The 19,317-nt window shown below is 54.7% G+C and overlaps 2 protein-coding genes across 3 annotated transcripts in view; both read left to right on the top strand.

Moving 5' to 3' along the window:
* Nucleotides 1-862: 862 nt before the first annotated feature.
* TMEM119 (transmembrane protein 119) lies at nucleotides 863-2,856 on the top strand (the record flags this gene model as incomplete). The annotated part of the gene is made up of 1 exon (XM_079942928.1): nucleotides 863-2,856. One exon carries the CDS (start codon nucleotides 863-865, stop codon nucleotides 1,709-1,711), a length of 849 nt encoding a protein of 282 aa, XP_079799054.1. The 3' UTR covers nucleotides 1,712-2,856.
* A 6,559-nt stretch (nucleotides 2,857-9,415) lies between these two features.
* The window catches only part of SART3 (spliceosome associated factor 3, U4/U6 recycling protein), a 53,323-nt gene continuing 43,421 nt past the window's right edge, over nucleotides 9,416-19,317 (top strand). For both annotated transcript variants that reach the window (XM_079943485.1, XM_079943486.1), the window contains exon 1: nucleotides 9,416-10,113. The gene's annotated coding sequence lies outside the window, so the exon portion shown is untranslated. The remainder of the gene's footprint in view (nucleotides 10,114-19,317) is intronic.

The raw sequence follows: 19,317 nt of genomic DNA, 5'->3' as shown, positions 1-19,317 counted from the left end.
TGTCTGGGCCGGGAGGGTCTGGGGGCTTCACGGTGGGAGCTTTCCAGCGGGGGGAGGGAGGTGCGGGGTTCATCTGGATCCCATTTGGTGGCGGCCACAGGACTTAGGCTCCAGCTTTGTTCCAGGCACGAGGGTTCCCTCTGGGCCTCCAGGCCCTGCTTTGAGCCTCGAGGTGGGGGTTAGCCATGGGGCAGATGCTCACACAGGCCTCTGCTGAGCTCAGAACTGGGATGCTTCAAAACCTATGAATCTTCCAGAGACGGGACCGCAGAGGAGCTGGGAGCAGCGAGGATGGCTTCCCAGAGGAGGGGGCAGCTCTCTCAGTTACTCACTGAGCCCTACCGTCCTCTCTCCCTCCGCGCCTGCATCCAAACCCCAGCTCTTCCTCAGCAAGTCACTTAATCCCTCTGAGCCTCAGTTTCCTCACCTGGAAAATGGGGAGAATGTAGTACCTGCCCTATTGGGCAGTTCTCAGGATTCAATGAGAAATTCCATGTAAGAAATGTAAAATGGTGTCTGGCACATGGCAAGCAATGAAAGGGTAAGTTCTTATTCATTCAGCCAACTCCATCAATGTGCGTTTATTGAGCACTTGCTGTATACCAGGTATGATGCAAAACCCTGAGGGTGCCGAGATAAACAAGATTTAGCCCTTGCCCTCCAGAAGCTCAGAGTGAAGTCGGGGGGACCAGTGTAAACCCCGGGATGGGGTCCATTGTATGGTGGGGAGGCTCAGGCCCGGGGAAGGAAAGCGACTTGCTGGAATAGGTTCTGTGTCTGCTGCGCCTCCTCGGGGTCCCCTGAGGCTGGGGCCCCGCCCTGACGTCTCTTCTGCCTCGCTTCCCCACAGGCTCCAGGCAGCATGGTTTCCGCGGCGGCCCCCAGCCTCACGGCGTCTCTGCTGCTCCTCCTGCGGGTCCTGCCCACGGCGTCCTATTCCGTGTCCCTGCGGGCCACCTTCCTGGAGGACACGGCGGGCAGCGGGGAGGCCGAGGGCGCGTCGGCCTCCTCCCCGAGCCTCCCGCCACCCCGGACCCCAGCCCTCAGCCTCACCTCGGTGGGGCCCCAGCTCACGCCCCTGGCGGGCCCCAAACCCCCCACCAACTTCCTGGACGGCATCGTGGATTTCTTCCGCCAGTACGTGATGCTCATCGCCGTGGTGGGCTCCCTGGTGTTCCTACTGCTGTTCACCATCTGTGCCGCTCTTATCACCCGCCAGAAACACAAAGCCTCTGCCTACTACCCCTCATCTTTCCCTAAGAAGAAGTACGTGGACCAGAGTGACCGGGCCGGGGGCCCCCGGGCCTTCAGCGAGGTCCCCGACCGTGCCCCTGACGGCCGGCCCGACGAGGCCCGCGATTCCTCCCAGCAGCTCCAGGCTGACATCCTCGCCGCCACCCAGAACCTCAAGTCTCCCGCCAGGGCCGCCCCGGGCATGGGAGACGGAGCCAGGATGATGGAGGGCAAGTCGGAGGAAGAGGAGAAGGGCAGCCGGGAGGCGGACCAGGAAGCCCAGGGACACGGGGTCCCGGCAGAGAAACCAGAGGCGCCGCCAGAGGAGCCCTGCTCGGCGCAGGCGGATGGGGCTGTGGCAGCTGCTGAAGGTCAAGGGGAGCCAGAAGCAGCTCCCTCATTAGCCCTCGGAGCTGCGGGCCCAGCTGGTTCCCTCGAAAACCCCTGTGCTTGCGGCAGTGTCCCCCCCAGCATCTAACAGGCCTCTAGGGCTGCCGGCCCTGATTGTCGGACCCCTGGTGGTCACCTCCTTGGGCACAGAAAGGTCCTCGGCCCTTACCGTGCTCTGACACCCCCTACTCGGCCACTCCCCGTGGCAAATCCCGGCACATCTGATCCTACTACAGCAGGCAGAGATGCTGGTCTCTGTTCCACCCTCAGGAATCTCATCCACTTCGAGAACATTTATCCCCGCAGCCCCAAGGCCTACATCCCAAAGTACAGCTCCTCTGGGGAGATGGAGCTGAGGATGTGTCCCTGTCACAGCCACGTCCGCTGGGAAACATATGTCTCAGGTCCCTTGTGACAATGCAAACGTCGCCGCTTTCCATCGAGGTAGGAAAGAGAAACAGAATAACTAGGAGTTTTGGAAGAGGTTGAACAGATGGGAGATGCAGAGGTGCCTGGGGTTGAAGCAGGGAGAGGTGCCGCAGAAGATCAGTCAGGAGGCTTCCGTGAGGGGTCCTGCACCGATCACGACAGGTTCCTAAGTGAGCATTTCCCAAACTGGGTTCCCTGGAAGAAAGATTTTGAGGTCCAGTGAATGAATTGAGGAAACATTGCTTCTCTGCTCTGCGTACCCCCCTTGGAGCCCCCCAAGGCTCTGACAAGTCCCGCAGTAAAGGTGCCCATGGAATCTGATTTCGCTTAGCCTTTCCCAGAAAGCTTTTGGCCGCGGAGTACTTTTGTCTTTGTTTTACAGCTACAGAGTCAAATCCTGAAGAGAACACTCTGGAAGTTACAGCTCCAGGTGTGCTCCAGGGCGCCCCCTCCCCAGTTCCTGGTTGGTCCGGGGTGAAGGCTGTGGAGGTGGAGGCTCGGCCTCTCAGGGCTGCCTCTCGTCCTGCTGCTGCTGTGGGCATGGGGCAAATGAATTGAACTTTCCTGCCAGGGCCCCAGAGCAACCTAGAAGTGGTGGGGGGCAGGGCTGTGTGTGAGGGGACCCCACTCTGGGGGAATCTGAGGGGATCAGGGAGGGTTTCCAACAGGCTGGAGCAGGGGAACCCTGACCCCCTGCCCTTCACACACACACACACACACACACACACACACACACACACACGCACACACACACGCGCACACACACACACATCTGGCAGCCTGTGCCCATAGCGTTCTTTAGTTTTCGACAAGGGAGCCTGAGCTCCGTCCTGATTTGGGGAGGCTCTGGGCGGGGGGGTTCCTCTTCCCCATCCCTCCGTCCCCCCTCCCCCCAACCTCTGCACAGCTCTCCAGGTGCTAGGATATAACAAACTAGCACAATAAACCTTTATTCTGGCCTGAGCGTCACTGGTTTTCTTGGGGCGGTAGCGGGGGAGGAGTGAATCAGCTGGGCGGTGGGGAGCGTTTCCCCTGGGCTGTTCCATGGGGGTGGGGCAACGTTCTGGGGCCAGGGGCTGAATGGGCAGATTGGTGTGGGAAACGGAGGGCGGGATGGATGCCCCATGGGAACAGGGGCCGGAGCTTGTGCCCCATCAGCCCTGGGCTTGTGGCCACAGGGGCAAGTTCCACGCATGCCTCTGCTACTTACTGTGTCTGTAGGAGAGCCGCCACCTCTCCGTTTCCCCCAAGGGGCAGTGGAGGGGCTTGGGGCTGAGGTTTCGGTTTCCCCTGACCCTGCAGAGCGGCTAAGGACTGGCCCGGGTGTTAGGGACAATGCCACACTCGCCGCACCCTTGGCCAGTGGTGCGTGGGGCTGGAGGCAGCCCTGGCTTGTGTCTCCTCGCCCACCAGCCTCCTCCCCGCCTTTGATGGCCATCCCTGCGGCCACTGCTCCCCCTCCGTGCTGGAGCTGCCAGCTGGAATCCAGATGCGGCTGGGCTGCGAGCACGTGCTGGATCCCTGGGGTGATGGGGGCAGGGAGGCCATCCTCCTGCAGCCCCTCTCCTCCGCCGACCCCACATCCATCCGGAGGGGGCCGGGGTTTGGGTTTCATAACACACAATGGCCACTGTCCTGCTCAGTAGGGAAGGGCCCTCCCTCTCTCAGCCCAGACAGGCTCCCGCCCAAGAATGTAGGGAGAATCGAAATACAGATACCAAATACCCGGATGCTGTGTGGCTGGGACCAAGTCACTCAACCTCTCTGGGTGGGACAGGCTCTCTCCTTCTTCCTGAACTCCTGCAGGGTCCTAAGCGCTGGGGTGTGGCTGGGAAGTGCATGAAGCTTCCTCATGACAGGCAAAACCCAGGTAAGACAGAAGCGGACTTTGGCGATCCCTGGGGAGCAGGCGGGGAGACATCTCCCAGTCAGCAGCATCCTGGTCAGTGGCTCCCCATTGGTGCCCAGTGGGCCCTCCAGAGAATGTGGAGTGTGTGGCCTTCGCCACAGCCTGTGTCCCCAGGGACTGCTGGGGGGGATAAAGGAGGTGGTCTGAGCCCCAGTGCAGGAGTCAACCTCTCCCTCACCTCTGAGCTTCTACAGCTACTATTCCCTCTGCCTAAGACACCCTTCCACCCCCCTCCTTGCCTTGCTAACTCTCATCTTCTAGCTTCTGGCTTAGATGTCCCCTCCTCCTGGGAGTCTTCCTGGATGCCCCGCACCCAGCCTCTCTTCCACAGTCCCCTGCGCTCAAGGATGATAAAAATTGCTTACAGTTAAGGGACATCTGTTATGTGCCAGGCATTGCTCTAAACAGGGGACATCATTAACTCATGGCAACCCTACGAGGTGGGCACTGTTATTATCCCCATGTCACAGATGGGGAAACTGAGGTCCAGAGAGGGGAAGTCAGTTGCCCAGGTCACACAGCCAAGATTCCAGGCCTGCAGTCTAATTCTGGAGTCTGAGTTCTCCGCTGGGCTCTACTGCTTTTCCGATGAATGAACGAGTGACAATGAAGGAAGTGCTTGGGGAGGGAACAGCAGGGCCCCACTACCACTGAGGCTTAGAGCCGCTCCACTCTGCTCCCGCCTCTGATGGAGTTACCCAGGAGGGGCCGTTTATGCGCACACATCTGGCTGGCACCAAGCGGGGAGTGAGCCGCGGAGGGAGACCGTGGTGGGAGCGTGTGTGGCTAGGGCCAAGTGGGGGTGGGGGGTGGGGGTGGGAAGAATGGGGCTTAAGCGTGTGGGTGAGGGGTTCCAGTGTTCCCAGGTATCCAGGAGGCTGCCAGGGCACAACCAGGGCCCCACTTTCCCAGGGCTTGTAAAACCTCACGGCGGCCCCCAGCCTGAGAGTCTGTCCTGGGGCCAGGCCCGCTGCTGCCGTCGAGGGGGAGAGGGAGGGTGAGCAAACCCACCCCGAGACATGAACCCTAGCTCGTGTGGGAATGGGGCTCCTGGTGATGTGTGGTAGGGTTGGGGGTTGCTGAAGAGCCCTCTTTCCCATGTCCTGCGCTGCTCTGATTGCTCGACAGGCCGGGCATAATCTGGCTGAGGTCATGTCCGGGATGTGGGCAGGAGGGGCAGAACCCACACTTCCCAGGCCGTTGTGTGCTGAGCACATCATCCTTAACCTTCTGGGGTGCTCAGAGTGGTTTGGGCTCTGGGGTGAGACCACTTGGGTCAATGCCAGCTCCATGCTTTCCTGGCTGTGTGACCTTGGGTGAATCACCTCACCTCTCTGGGCCTCTGTTTCCATGTGTGTAAAGAGAGGATGATCCTACCCAACATGGCAGGGCTCTCCACCTGCACAGTGGGATTACCTGGGAGCTTTTAAAAATCCTGACTCCTGGACCCCACCCAGACCAATGAAATCATCGTGTCTGAGGGTGCGGCCAGGCAGTTGTCACAGGCAACATTCACAGTCCACGAGGAGAGGGGCCTGGGGGTCTGTCCACCACTGTCTCCCTAGCACTCAGCACGGAGCCTGGCACATAGCAAGTGCTCCGTGTGTGCGCGCGTGTGTGTAAGGCTGAAGGAAGGCATCGTGCCCACACATCCATAACCACATTTAACCCTCCCCACACTCTACAGAGGGAGGAGCAATATCATTACCCCCATTTTACAGATGAGAAAACTGAGGCTCAGAGGTTGTAGTGACTTGCCTGAGGTCACACAGCCAGGCATAGCTGGTATTTGGACCCAGGTCTGTGGCTCCTCAGCCTGGACTCTTCAGCGCTGAGGCTCCTGCCTCATTTTAGAACTTTGTGGTCCAAAAGTAGAGCCCCTCCGCTGATGGTAGGGTGGGCACGTGCGTTTTGTATCCATTGCATTTCATCTTGGGTCCCCCTTCTTTGTTCCAACCCCACCCTCCCTCCCGGGGTGATGACAGTGACTGCCCAGTGCCTGTCTCTGTTTTCATTCATAGACACTTGGAATCATCCAGTTTTCCTTCGTTGGGATTAATTAAAACTCTGGATTCCAAGGTGGCCCAGGAGCGAGTAGCAGGGTCCTAGATCTTTTGTTTTCCAACCATAATTCTTTAATGAGCACCTACTCTGTGCCAGGTATTGGGGAGAAACTGTTAACAAAACAGATCTGAGGCTATATTCTCGTGGAGGAGATGAAACTTCATAAAAGAATTATCCAGATGCAGCCACAATGATTAATAACAGGCATAGCCTCCATTTAAAAATGGACAGTTATTCACTTCTGGCGCTTTACCCATATTACTTTTTACAGCTTTACCGAGGTATAATTGACACACAATATATGCACCTATTCAAGTGCACAGTTGGATAATTTTGACATATGTGTATAAAGCCATCACCACAATTAAGATAATGGACATATCCGTCACCCTTTGTAATCTCTCCTTACTGTTCCTCTGCATCCCCCACCCCAGTCCCCAGGCAACTATTGATCTGCTTCCTGTCACTATGAATCATTTTTATTTTCTGGAGTTTTGTATAAATGAACCATACAGTGCAGTGTGTACTCTTTTTTTTTTTTTCTTTTCTTTTTGGTCTGGCTTCTTTAACTCAGCATAAATATTTTGAGATTCATTCATGTTGTTGTATCTATCAATAGTTCCCTCTTGTTTATTGCTGAGTAGTATTCCCTTGTGTGAATGTATGAAAACTTATCTGTTCACCAGTTGATGGATGTTTGGGTGGTTTCCAGCTTTTGGCTATTACAAATAGTGCTATGAACTACTGATATTATTTTATCTCTTCCTCCCAACCTTCTTATTGAGATGATGGTTAGTTCTCCCCATTTTACAGATGAAAAAAATGGAGACTCAGAGAGGTCAAGTAATTTATCCAAGGTCACACAGCCAGTAGTTGGAGCATAGAATCTTAAAGAGTGAGAATGTTTGAGCTACATGACTTTAGGGAACCGCTAAAGTTCAGAGAGCCTCAGACCAGCCCCTCATTTTATACTCGGGCATCTGAGGCTGGGTCTCGTCCAGAGCCGGGTGAGAATTTGGGGCTCCAGTGGGCAGTCTTGTGCTGTGTCTGGCTCTGCTCTGCTTTCTCCTGGCTCTTCATCTGGTTTGGGGGAAGGATCTGTCTGGAGTGGGATAGGGATTTGACATTTTTTCAGGAGGTTTTAATTTCAGGATTCCTCCGGCTGCTCAGAAATAGCAGGAAGGATTTGGTGCTGGCCCCAGGGCCCGGGAGGTTCCCCCGCAGCTGCTCCCCCTCCCCAGGCGGGTGCAGGGTTTATGGCGGCAGCTGCAAAGTATAAAATAGTCCTGCTCGTAAATCTGCTCTTGCCAGGGTCCCTGATGCCAGAGGCCTCTGCGATGCTCAGCATGGAGTCCCACCAGCCGCTGGGGACATGCAGGGACACTGAGGGTGCCCTGGCAGGCCAGAGGGTCCAGGTTTAGGGTATCTACCTGCGGCCTCTCCCTTAGGGTTTGGGGAGCCCGACTCAGCTGGAGGGGCTGGAGAGGGGAAAAGACTGGGGTTGCATACGGGGGATTGGGAACAGCGACGGAAGGGGGAGGTAGTGGATAAGGAAATAAGGAACCAGGAGACCCAATTAAGGGTCCTCCTAGCTGTGTGACTTGGGCATGTCACCTTTTTGAACTATGAGTTCCTCACTTGTAAAGCTGGGGCCACAGCCCTTGCCCTGTCTCCCCACAATACTGTGAGGTTAATAGATGTGAATGCACTTTACAAGGTGCAGGGCAGGGTAGCCTGATGGTTAGGGGTTCAGATGACCCGGGATGGAATCTCAACTCTGCCACCTCCCAGCTGTGTGACCTTGGGCAAGTCACTTAACCTCTCTGGGCCTGAGTTTCCTCATCTGTGAGACGGGACCTTGGAGGGTTGGTGGGAGTTGAGTTCATTCCCTTAAAGGGCTTAGAACAGGCCCCCACAAGTGCTCAGTGAATGTGAGCTTTTGTTAGCTGTAAACTGTGAAGTGCGGTGTCCCACGAAGAGAAAAGAGGGAAACTTCTGTGTCTAAAGGTCTGGCTGTTCTGCAAGTTACCTCTTCTTTCCAGGTCTAGGTTTAGAAGCTTCAGAATCAAGAGATCAGCGATTCTAGATGCTTGGATCTTTAGAGTCTAAACATCTATTCTTGGGGGCAGGGCAGAGGGTCCTAGAAGGGTTGGTGAAATCTGAGCACTTCCAGCAGCCAGGGAAGTCCCGTGAACTCCACGGAGGGGATGACGGACGTGGCCAGAGACAGACAGGCTGCTGTGGCCCTTTGGGTGGAGAAAAGTCACCCTCACCCTGTGGGCCCCTCTGCAGGGGTTTGGCGACCAGTGGGGGCTCGGGGTCATGCTGCAGCTGTTCCCCCTATCCCTCTGGGGTGCAGTGACCCCAGCCAGGGCTTGAACGTTGTCTGGCAGGCACGGCTGGAGGCGTGGCCGGCAACACGGGCTGGGGAGCCCAGGGACTGGGGCCCATCTGGGGCAGGCACTGGGGCTATTTCTAGGTTGGAAAGGGGAGGGGGACCCAGTGGGATTAATTGCCTGATGACCTGGAACATCTCTCCTCCCCTCTCTGGTGTGTTTCCCTCTATAAAACAAACCAAACGCTTAGACTGGCCAGAAACTCCTTCAGGCACCGTGGGGGAAGGGCAGAAGGTGTCTACATCTCCGAAAGGCTGGGGTTCGAATCCCAGCATTCATGTCCCACCTCCAGACTGCGTGACCTGGGGCAACTTCTGCCCTCTCTCGGAGCCTCAGTGTTTCCCTGTGAAACCACAGGTCCTGCCCTGCTGTGAGAATCAGATAAGAAAATGCTGCTTGAGCACGTGAGCGACCCCCTGAGCCCCCAAATCTCCCACCTGTGCCCTTCCTCAGGGTTTAAATCCCACCACCAGGGCCTGTTTCCATCACTGCTTCAGCATGCGCTGTGTGGCAAGTGTGGCACTGAGCACTTCCTACACACTGTGTCTTCACAAAGCTGAGGGCGGTGTAGATATTATCCACCTTCTACAGAGGGAGGCACGGAAGCTCAGACAGGCCAAATGACTCGCCCAAGGTCATGCAGCCAGAAAGACCCTGAGCCAGGCTTTGAACGTCCTGCGCTTGTCGTATCCCATAGGAAGTGCTCTAACCACAGCTCCACAAGGCCTACAAGCCTATTCATGAATGAATGAGTGCATGAATGCAGAATAATGGGGTTGGAGTAGGGGGCCCAAAGCCAATGTGTCCAGATTTCCATGTGACCCCACAGCTCAGCGGGTGGCAGGGGCGTCACCACAGCTGCCGGGGGCTGCATCCACTGTGGTCTGCGAGGAGGAAAGGCAGGAAAGAGGGCTTTGACCACCGCTGGCAGCGGAGTCTGGCCCCTCCTGTTCACAAACTGCGCCTGCGCGCGCCTTGCGTGGGGCGGGCACTCCGGTGGGGGGAGGGTGGCACCCCAGCCCCTTGCGCCACCACCCAGCAGGTGGCCTGTCTCCCCTCACTACCGAGTGTACTGAAGGGGTCTGCGAGCCCACGTGGCCCGGGAATGACCAAGGTAGTCTGTCGAACGCCAGCCAACGTTTGCACCCGCCCCAGACGCTGCGTGGGGACGCCGCCGAGAGTCCACCGGGTCCAGGGTCAAGCTCACAGCCCTGAGCTCTCTGGAGGCGTGAACTTGGAGGTGGGGACCCAGGCAGGCACTGGCCCTGGGTCTGGAGCCCCGGGGTGGAGGTCTGGCTCTGCCCAGTCCCTGGCTGTGCCGCCTGAGGAAAGTTGCTCACCCTCTCTGGACCTCAGCTGCCTCTCCCACAAAGGAAAGAAGGAGGCTTGATCTGGATTAAAGATTCGACCCAGTGGCGGGCCTCGAACTCTGTTCCCGTGTGAGCCGTTATTGTCAGCAGCTGGGGGAGGGGGCTGCAGGACGCCATTTTTCCGGAAGTAAAAAGAATCACTCAATTCTTGGACGAGAAGATCTTGGAAGAACCTGGCTTTTTTACCCTCTCGAATCCATCCCCAGGGAGATCAACCTCCCCCCACGTTAAGAGACCCCTGGACGAGTTCTCCCAGTTCCTTTGACGGTCTCTCCAGCATCTGAGCAAACCCTCAGTCTCAGGAAGCCCTTTTCCATCTAAGGTAAGTTGAGCCGGTTGGGCCCGAGGGCCGATTTCCCTGCAGCCTGGCCCGCAGCACGAGCTCTGGCTGGAAGGACCGGGCCAGCCACTGGGGAGCCAGTTAGAGACACTTCTGAATTTTTCCCCTGGCCTCTCACAAGAGACGAACACCTCATCTTTGTACGGATCTGATCTCCGCACTGTCTGGTTTTGAGTAGACTGCGGGGAGAGAGAGGGGGGCCTTTTGGAGGGTCGTACTGCAACATCTACCAAGGTTGTCTGTGTCCTGGTCCTTTGCCCCAGAGATTCTCTTCTGGAATCTGCCTACAGAAATACCTGTGTGTGGGCCCTGAGATGGGATGTTGGTGCCAGCGTTGTTTAGAATAAGTGACCAAAAGGGAAACCCCTTATGTGCCCATTGCTGCGGGAGGCTTAAGGAGATGGTAGTCCCGTTGAGTGGGAGGATATTCAGAGAGGATTCGCTTCTGGGGAAAGGGTCTGGACATAAAAACTATCGTCAACATTTCCCAGTTTGCTTTTCACATAAGTGATTTCATGTGAAAAATCACTACGAAGTCGGTTTGATCAGCTTCCTTGAACCAACGAGGGAGCGTCCCTGCGCAGTAAATTGTTGACGGATGCGGTACCCCAGGGGCGAAGGGACTTGTCACACAGCGGGTGAGTTGGGAGAGGGCTCAGGTCCTGGGTCTGGCCTGGCAGCTCATCCTCCTTGCGGTTCTATCTTACGTTAGGGGAAAGGGCGGCCCTGGCGTAGGGGACTCACACCTGGGAGTCACCTGTTTGAAGTGTGAGCCCAGACTTCTGCTACCCGGGCTCCAGGTATCCCTAGAACAGAGCCAGTTCAGGGTGCCTCTGGGTCAGGTGTCGGGCAGAGTGGGACCTGGGCGAGCTGGAGAACAGGGATCACAGGCGGCAGAGCTGGACGGCCCTTGAGTCGTCACATGGTTCCCAGGCCATCCTGCACGTGGGTGTCTTTGCAGACGCCAGGTCCTACTGGGGGGCTTGCCGAGGCAAAGGGTACCAGCATTGCGTTTTCAGAGTTGTTGCCAAAAGACTTTTCCAAGATGTGTCACCAATTTCCATCCCTGTCTTGGTCTAAGGGTGGTTCCGTTTCCCCATACCCTTGACGACACTGTGAGTTTCCAGTCAAAGAGATGAGAAGTGGTATTCCATTGTTGTTTTCGTTACGGTTCTCTGATTACAGGTAAGAGAGGAGCTTTTAACCTCACGGAGTTCCTCTCCTATGAATTACCTGTTTCTCTCCTTAGTTTCCACGTGTATTGGTGGGGTACCCGCTAATTTTCAGCTTTTTGAGCTGCAGAATCCTGTGTTTGAACAAACTCTTCCCAGGAATCCTAAGTTAAATGAAAGCAGAGCTGCATCCTGGAAGGGGGGGTTGGGATACCCAGAGGGCACCTGTTTGCCCCCTTTTCCGCCTCTGCAGGGGCCCCTAGGGCTCAGTGGAGCAGAGTTTGCAAACAATTGGTATAGTCCTACCACTCCAGCTACAAATGGGGAAACAGACCCAAAGCCACCCAGAAAGGTAACGGCCGAGTCTGGTCTCCAGCGCAGATCACCTGACTCTGTCAGTGTTCATTCAAGAACGATCTCTAGGTAGATGATCCAGCCATGAGTGACAGTTTCCTCACTTCCTGTCTATGCCCTTCACTTGTTTTTTGTGTGATGCTGGTGGTAGATGTGGAAATGATGGCGGTGGGGATGGGGTGGTGGAGGTGATGGTGATAAGGTGGTCATGATGTTGGTGGGCGTGGGTGGAGATGGCGGTGGTGGAGGTGGCGGAGGTGCTGGTGGAGGTGATGGCGGTAGGGATGGGGTGGTGGAGGTGATGGTGATAAGGTGGTCATGATGTTGGTGGGCGTGGGTGGAGATGGCGGTGGTGGAGGTGGCAGAGGTGCTGGTGGAGGTGATGGTGGAGGTGGCGGAGGTGATGGTGGAGGTGATGGTGGTGGTGAACATCCTTGCCTTGTCCCTGTCTTCATGGGAGTGCTTCCAAAGTTTTCCCGTGAGCATGATGTTTGCTGTAGTTTTCTGGTAAATGTCCTCTTTTCAAGTTAGGGAAATTCCTTTCTATTCTTAGATTGCCAGGATTTTTGAGTTGCAGATGGGTATTGAAGTTTATCAAATGCTTTCCAGTCTCTACAAAGATGAGACAGTTCTTTTCTCTCGCCGTGGGGCACTGGATGGAGACACCCCTGGGACAATCTGGGTGAACTGATTTTGCCTCAAGCCCGGAACCTCGCTCGCTCTCGTCCACGTTCCCTGTCCCTTCTTTCTCTCTCCCTAAACACAGACACTTTTCCAGGCCCGAGGAGCCTGACGGTAGAGGAGGGTGAGGCATCAGAATAGAAATGATCTCCCCGTGCTGGGTCAGCGCTTTCCGCCTGCCTGACTTCTGCTGCCGTTTCCTGTGCTAATCCCAGGGGGGACCAGCCCCCCTCCCCATCTGGTTCCAGACATAGCTCGAGACATTCTGAGGGTGCATTAAAATGCTGGTGGCAGACAGACAGGGGAGGATCTTGAAGCCCCGCATTCCTCTCTGGGGTGCCGGAGGAGGGGTGGGCGCGGGGCGGGTGTGTGGTGAGGCAGGAATTTGTCTTGGTTGGGGGCGGGGTTGGTCCGGGGTGTGGGGAGAAGGGCCGGGTTGCTAGGCAAAAGCGGCAGAGATGAATCATGTTCTGGCGTGAGCTGGTTATGGGCTAAAATGAGAAGTTATCCAAGGATGTGGAATCTTTTTGTTTGAGCTGGAAGGGAATATGGAGGCATTGGGTTCAGCCCCCTGGTTTTGCAGACAGAGGAACCGCAGATACAGAGAGGGAGAAAGGTTTGCCCAGAGAGTAAGGAACGGGCGTCTTGCCTCCTAGCTTTTTCCAGGGACTGTGGCCAGAATAAGGCTTTGGCACCAACTCCTGTATTGTACGCGGTTACCGTTCTAGGCATCCGAGATTTCATGAATCCTCAGGCATGCTTTCCCTGAGGAAGAGAAATCCTGAGCGATACGCTCTGGGACGGCTATGAACAGTGTGATGCCAGGGTGGGTGGGGGAGGCCTGTCTGGGGAGGTGGCATTTGAAGTGAGACCTGGATGCAGGCGGCAGCCCTGGGAAGCTCTGGGAAGAGGGCTGCAGGCAGAGGGACCAGCCAGTGCAAAGGCCCTGCGGTGGGAATGAGTTTGAGGGACAGCAGGGAGGCCAGTGGGCTGAGGGAGGCAAAAGCGGGGACAGGCAGGGCCCTGGAGGCCAGAGAGAGGCTTGATGGGAAGCTGTTGCCTGACATTAATCAGGGGGAGAGATCCCCCTCGTGATTCCTTCTCCTGCCCTGTGTTGCCTGCTAAGGGCCTGTCCTGTGGATTAATGAGCATTTAATAAGCACCTACTGTGTGCCCGGCTGTCCTGGGCACTTCGCCTGTATGGTCTCATTTCACCCTGCAACGGCCCCTCCCAGGCTGACCGTCGGAGGGGGACAAATGGGAGAGGCCCACACTCGCCCATAGCCGCTCTGCGCAGGCCTCGCGGACCCAGGCTCTGTCCCTTGAGGCCCTCTGCTCAGCCAGAAAAGGACTGGCCTGCACGAGCAGCTTGTCCTTTGGTTCAGCTTCTTAGGAAAAAGAGTGGGAAAGGTCGAGAGGAGACTCAGATCCCGGCGGCCGCCCTAGAAGACTTGCCAGGAAGCAGGGCCACGCTGGCCCGAGCCTTCGGGGTTGGAAGGGATGAGCACCCACTTGAAGGGAGATGGTCCCCAGGGGCCTGCTGTGGTGGGAAAGTGAGTGAGAATCCGGGGCTGAAGGGCAAATGAGACAGTGTGAGAAACTCCCCCAAAGCTCCTTTGCCGCCAGATGGTAAGCCCAGCCGATGCCTGGGATTCCACCATTAATGGTTTACACGAAGCCTGGCTTTTCGCTGGTCTTCTTGTAAGATGCAAATCTCCTTTGGAAGAAAGAGTGAGAAGATGAAGTCTCAGACCCAATATTGTGATGAAATTCAGAGATTGTAAGTGGTAGGGGCCTGGACGACGCCGAGGGGCCATCAGATTTAGAGCTCCCCACGGGGTCAGCGGAGACTTTTGGTGGGGCTGCCCTGCTGCCCACCTTCTCCCTCTGCCCACTCCTGCTTTCCAAACCAGGCTTCCACAAGTGTTGATCCCAGGAACACTCCTGGATGAACACCCTGCATGTTAACTCCATCTAAGAGTCAACTTTCTGGGGAATCTGACCTGTAACAGTGAAGGTGATCATGGTGTTTATAAAGTTGATACTGATGATAATGACCGTGATAATGATGGTGTTGATGACGTTGGTGATAAATGTTGATACTGATGAGGATGACGATGGGGATGATGATGGTGATGGTGGATGAATCAGCCTGCTCGGGCTGCCATAACAAGATACCACAGATGACGCGGCTTAAACAGTAGGAATTTCTTTTCTCACAGTTCTAGAGGCTGGAAAGTCCAAGGTCGAGGTTCTGACAGGGCTCAGTTTCTGGTGCGAGCTCTCTTCCTGGCCCGTAGATGGCCGCTTTGTCCTCACGTGGCCTCTGAGCGCGTGTGGAGAGACCTCTGCTTTTAAGGTCTCACGCTTATGACCTCATTTAACCTTAATTACCTCCTACAGACCCTATCTTCAAATATAGTCACAGTGAGGTTTGAGCTTCAATATATGAATTTGGGGAGGGGGGTGCAATGGAGTCCATAGCAGTGATGTTGGTGACAATGATGATGGCAGTGACCGCGATGGTGACAGTGTTGCCGCCGCTGATGTTGGTGATGATGATGTTGCTAATGATGATGGCGATGGTGGTGGTGATGATAATGACAGTGACAGCTGTGATAGTATTGAGGATGGTTATGGTGACGATGATGGGGGTGGTGTTGATGATGGGGGTGATGGTGGTGATGAAGGGACGATGATGATGGTGATGATAGCTAACATTTATTGAGTGCTTATTACATGCCTGGCACTGTGCTTTTTTTACTTTACATGGGATCATTCTTTTAATCCTTACAACAAACCTCTGACTTAGGAGCTAGTATCCTGCTGATTTTTCAGGAAGGGAAATCAAGGCTCAAAGAGGTTAGGTACCTGCCTACAGTCCCATAGAGAGCTCATGACAGAGCTGGGATTAGAACCCATGTCCCTAGGTCCCCATCCAAGGTTGTACCTTCATATCCTGTGGTTCGGTTCAAAGGGGCCGTGTGTGATGGGAGGTGTTTGGGGGGGTCCAGCCTGATTTCCCCACTGGGGCTCCCTCTGATCCATCAGCCTGAGGCCCCGGGGGGCAAGATGGAGTTCCCTGGAACCTCTTTTGCACCAGCAGCTCTGGGGCATTAAGGGTTGTCCTCAGCTGTGGGGCCTGGGCCTTCTGGAGTTATTCCGGGATCTGGGCTTCTCTGAGATGAGGCCAGGGGCTGGAGTGTCTAACACGACATTTCCAAAGATAGCTGGGCGGGGAGGGTGCTGGTGGTATTTGAGGCTGTGCCCTGTGTCTGACCAAGCACTGTGGAGTGAGCTTGCCCATCAAGCCACGTGTGACAGAAGTCACGTCTGTGTGTCCCGTGCACAGGGGCAGCCAGACGACGACTTTCTGTACTTTTGGAGGCCTTGCTGGGAGGGTGCGTCTCAAGGCAAAGACATCATAGATTGGAAGCCTGGAAGTTATAGTATTTTACTTTACATTTATTTTATTGTATTGTGTTAATTTCATTTAATTTTTAATTTAATTTAATTTTGTCATGCTGCGTGACTTGCGGAATCTCAGTTCCTGACCAGGGATTGAACCTGGGCCCCGGCAGTGAAAGTACCAAGTCCTAACCACCGAATCGCCAGGGAATTCCCTATAGTATTTTAAAAACAGTAATAGTAGCAGTAGTAGTGACAATAGTAGTAATAGTAACAGTTGCTATGAGGAATAATAAGACCAATGCTAAAAATAATAACGATAACAGCAGTAGAGAGAATAGACCAGTCGCAAGCTGAGAGCTTGGGCTGGAATCCTGCTGCAGCCACTTCCTGGCTCTGTGATCTTGGACACATCCCTCTACCTTTTAGTTTCTTCATCTGTAAAATGGGATAATCATAGAATTTTAGGATTTTTGTGCAGAATAAATGAGCCTAATCTATGTAAAACACCCAGCAACTGTGTCTGGTATGTAGCTAGGGCTGAAGAGTCATGCATAATCATGACAATCACAGTAACGTCTATGAACTCTTCTTTTTTTTAAATTTGTTTATTTATTTTGTTTGTGGCTGCGTTGGGTCTTTGTTGCGGTGTGCGGGCTTCTCATTGTAGTGGCTTCTCTTGTTGCGGAGCACAGGCTCTAGGCGCCTGGGCTTCAGTAGTTGCGGCACGTGGGCTCAGTAGTTGTGGCTCGCAGGCTCTAGAGCGCAGGCTCAGTAGTTGTGGCACATGGGCTTAGTTGCTCCGCGGCATGTGGGATCTTCCCGGACCAGGGCTCGAACCCGTGTCCCCTGCATTGGCAGGTGGATTAACCACTGCACCACCAGGGAAGCCCTGCACTCTTATTTATTTATTTATTTATTTTTCAATTTTTTTTTTTTTTTTTTTTGCGGTTCACGGGGCTTTCACTGTTGTGGCCTCTCCCGTTGTGGAGCACAGGCTCCGGACGCGCAGGCTCAGCGGCCATGGCTCACGGGCCCAGCCGCTCCGCGGCATGTGGGATCTTCCCAGACCGGGGCACGAACCCGTGTCCCCTGCATCGGCAGGCGGACTCTCAACCACTGCGCCACCAGGGAAGCCCTGCACTCTTTTTTATATGCCACATGCTTTACATGCTTCATCTCATCTAATGGTCATGTCAACCAGACCAGGTAGGTACTATTATCATCCCATTTTGCAGATGAATACACGGAGATTTGGGGTGGTTGAAGTCTCTTGTTCAAGGTCACACGGGGTAGGCGCCGTTTGAACCCACCGGCTCTGACACCAGCGCGCCGAGCTCACTCTGCTGTGCCCTGCTGCTGGGCAGAAACAGTCTTCTCTGGGGAGGTTGGCTGATATCATCTTGAGGGATGGAGGAAACAAGTGGACAGGCCCCAAAGCCACCAATGAGAGATGTGCTCCACATCCATCTTCCGGTTGGGGCTGGGGCTCATCTGCGGGGTCCCCCTAACTCTGCCAAGACACAGTGGGACCCGAAAGTCTTCTGTCCCATCACGAGGATGGACACAGAGTCTACTCTCTTGTCTCAAGTTCAAGGGGCCTTAGTCATCAAAAGTCACCCCTCATTTGCTTGGCCTTTTAAGAAGATGCCATGATAGAGACAGCTAGTTTTGACAGGACAGTTCTTAATGGGAAGCTGTGAAAGTGCATTTTGATGTGGTCCCAAGTGGCCAGAATCCAGGAATAACATCTAGGAAAGGTTAAATTAGAGATGTGGTCATAGCCATGGTGGGGGTGGGAGGTGGGCAGAGGACCTCAGCTGGAGCTCTAACCTACCACTTCCTTGCTGTGTCATCTGAGGCAAGCCGTTTCACCTCTCTGAGCCTCTGTTTCTCCATCCAGCCATCCTCCCACTCACTCACCCATCCATCTACCCACCCATCCATCCACTCACATACCCTCCATCCATCCATCATCCATCCACTCAGTAAGCATTCATGGAGCCCCAGTAAGTCAAGAGCTGTACCAGAAGCTGGGTCCCGTAATTGAATTGCTGTCATCAGTAGAAGACTAAATTATGAACCATCATACATGGAATGCTGGGTAGCTATTAATAAGAATGAGGCAGGTCTACAGGAACTGATATGGAGAAATACAGCTAAGAGGAAAACAGAAAGATATAGAAGTATATGTAGTGTGCTACCATTTGTGTAAAAAACAGGGTCTATTTAAACACATGTATAGTTGGATATGCCTAGAAAATTTCCAGAAGGACACCTAAGAAACAAGTACCAGAGATTGCCTCTGAGGAGGGAGATTGGGGAATTAGTAGGGGTGGCAAGGAAACTTACGTATCATCCTGTTCCCTTTCAGGCTGTTTGAATTTTTGAAAATAGTATATTATCTGTTTAAAATTGAAAAAAAATTATTAAAAAAAAAAAGAGTCTCTGAGTAATGATGTAGAAAGATAAGAAAAGAGCAAAGTACAAAACCCATCCATGATATTTACGGGCTCAGGGAAGGACAAGAGACTGTAGGAACAGAGAGGGCACCTAGCTCAGCCTGGGGGAATCAGGGGAGACTTCCCGGGGGAGGTGGGATCTGAGATGAGGCTCCTAGGCTGAGTGGAGGTTAAGGGAAGATGCCCGGCGAGGGCATTCGGGCGGGGGGTGCAGCATAGGGCCTGAAGGGAAGGTTCAGTGTGGCTGGAGCTAAGTGATCGATGTGGTAGGAGGTTTGGAATTTGTCAGAAGGACAACGGGCAGCCATGGACAGGTTTCAAAAAGAGGAGGGACAGGGTCAGAGTGGGGAATGGATCCCAGCAGTGAGGCTGGAGGCAGGGAGGCCAATGCGGAGGCTAGGAGAGAGACGATGGAGGCCCAGACTACGGCAGATGTGTGGGGTGGGAGGGGCAGAGAGGGAGGTTGGAGATGGGAAGTGACACCTTCTCCCAGGACCTTGAGTCCCCACGGAAATCATTTCAGCAAACTGCTTTGCAGAGTGCAGAGCACTTCACAGTGGTTCTCACTCAAGGCTGCACCCTGGAAACTCCTGGGGAGCTTTGAAAAAATGCCAGTGCCCAAGCCCCACCCACACAGCGTCAGATTTAATCAGGCGTTGGAGTTAAACTGGGCTCCTGGATGACTGAGGCGCAGGGCCGTGGCGCGTGGAGGTGGGTTGGCCAAATGAATGGATCCGGGCTCACCCGGCGTGGGCGTTCACCTTCCCGCCAATGCTCAAGGCACAGGTGAGCCCCGGACGGTGTTGAGTTCTGCCAGAAGGAATGAGGCAGAAGCATGGCCTTTGGGTCACCCAGCCCAAGCCCAACCTCGTGGCTTGGGAGTTGCTGACCCCGAGCCAGCTTCCTTGTTTGAAATAATGCCCACCCCAGGGGGCCATCCCGAGAATGGACGGGATTACAAATATGAGTCTGGCTCAGAGCACGGGTGTGCGAGCCTGCTGTGAGTTACACGGCGGGGTCCCCCGTGGAAGAGTTTATGTGGAGGTGCTGAGGTCCACAGGATGCCAAGATCTCTAGACCTGAGCTCACCCAAGGAAGGGGCACGGTGC

This window comes from Stenella coeruleoalba (genome assembly GCF_951394435.1).
Source record: "Stenella coeruleoalba genome assembly, chromosome: 14".
Taxonomy (NCBI): domain Eukaryota; kingdom Metazoa; phylum Chordata; class Mammalia; order Artiodactyla; family Delphinidae; genus Stenella; species Stenella coeruleoalba.
Note: the sequence above shows the minus strand (reverse complement) of the source record. Positions and strands in the feature narration are given on the sequence as shown.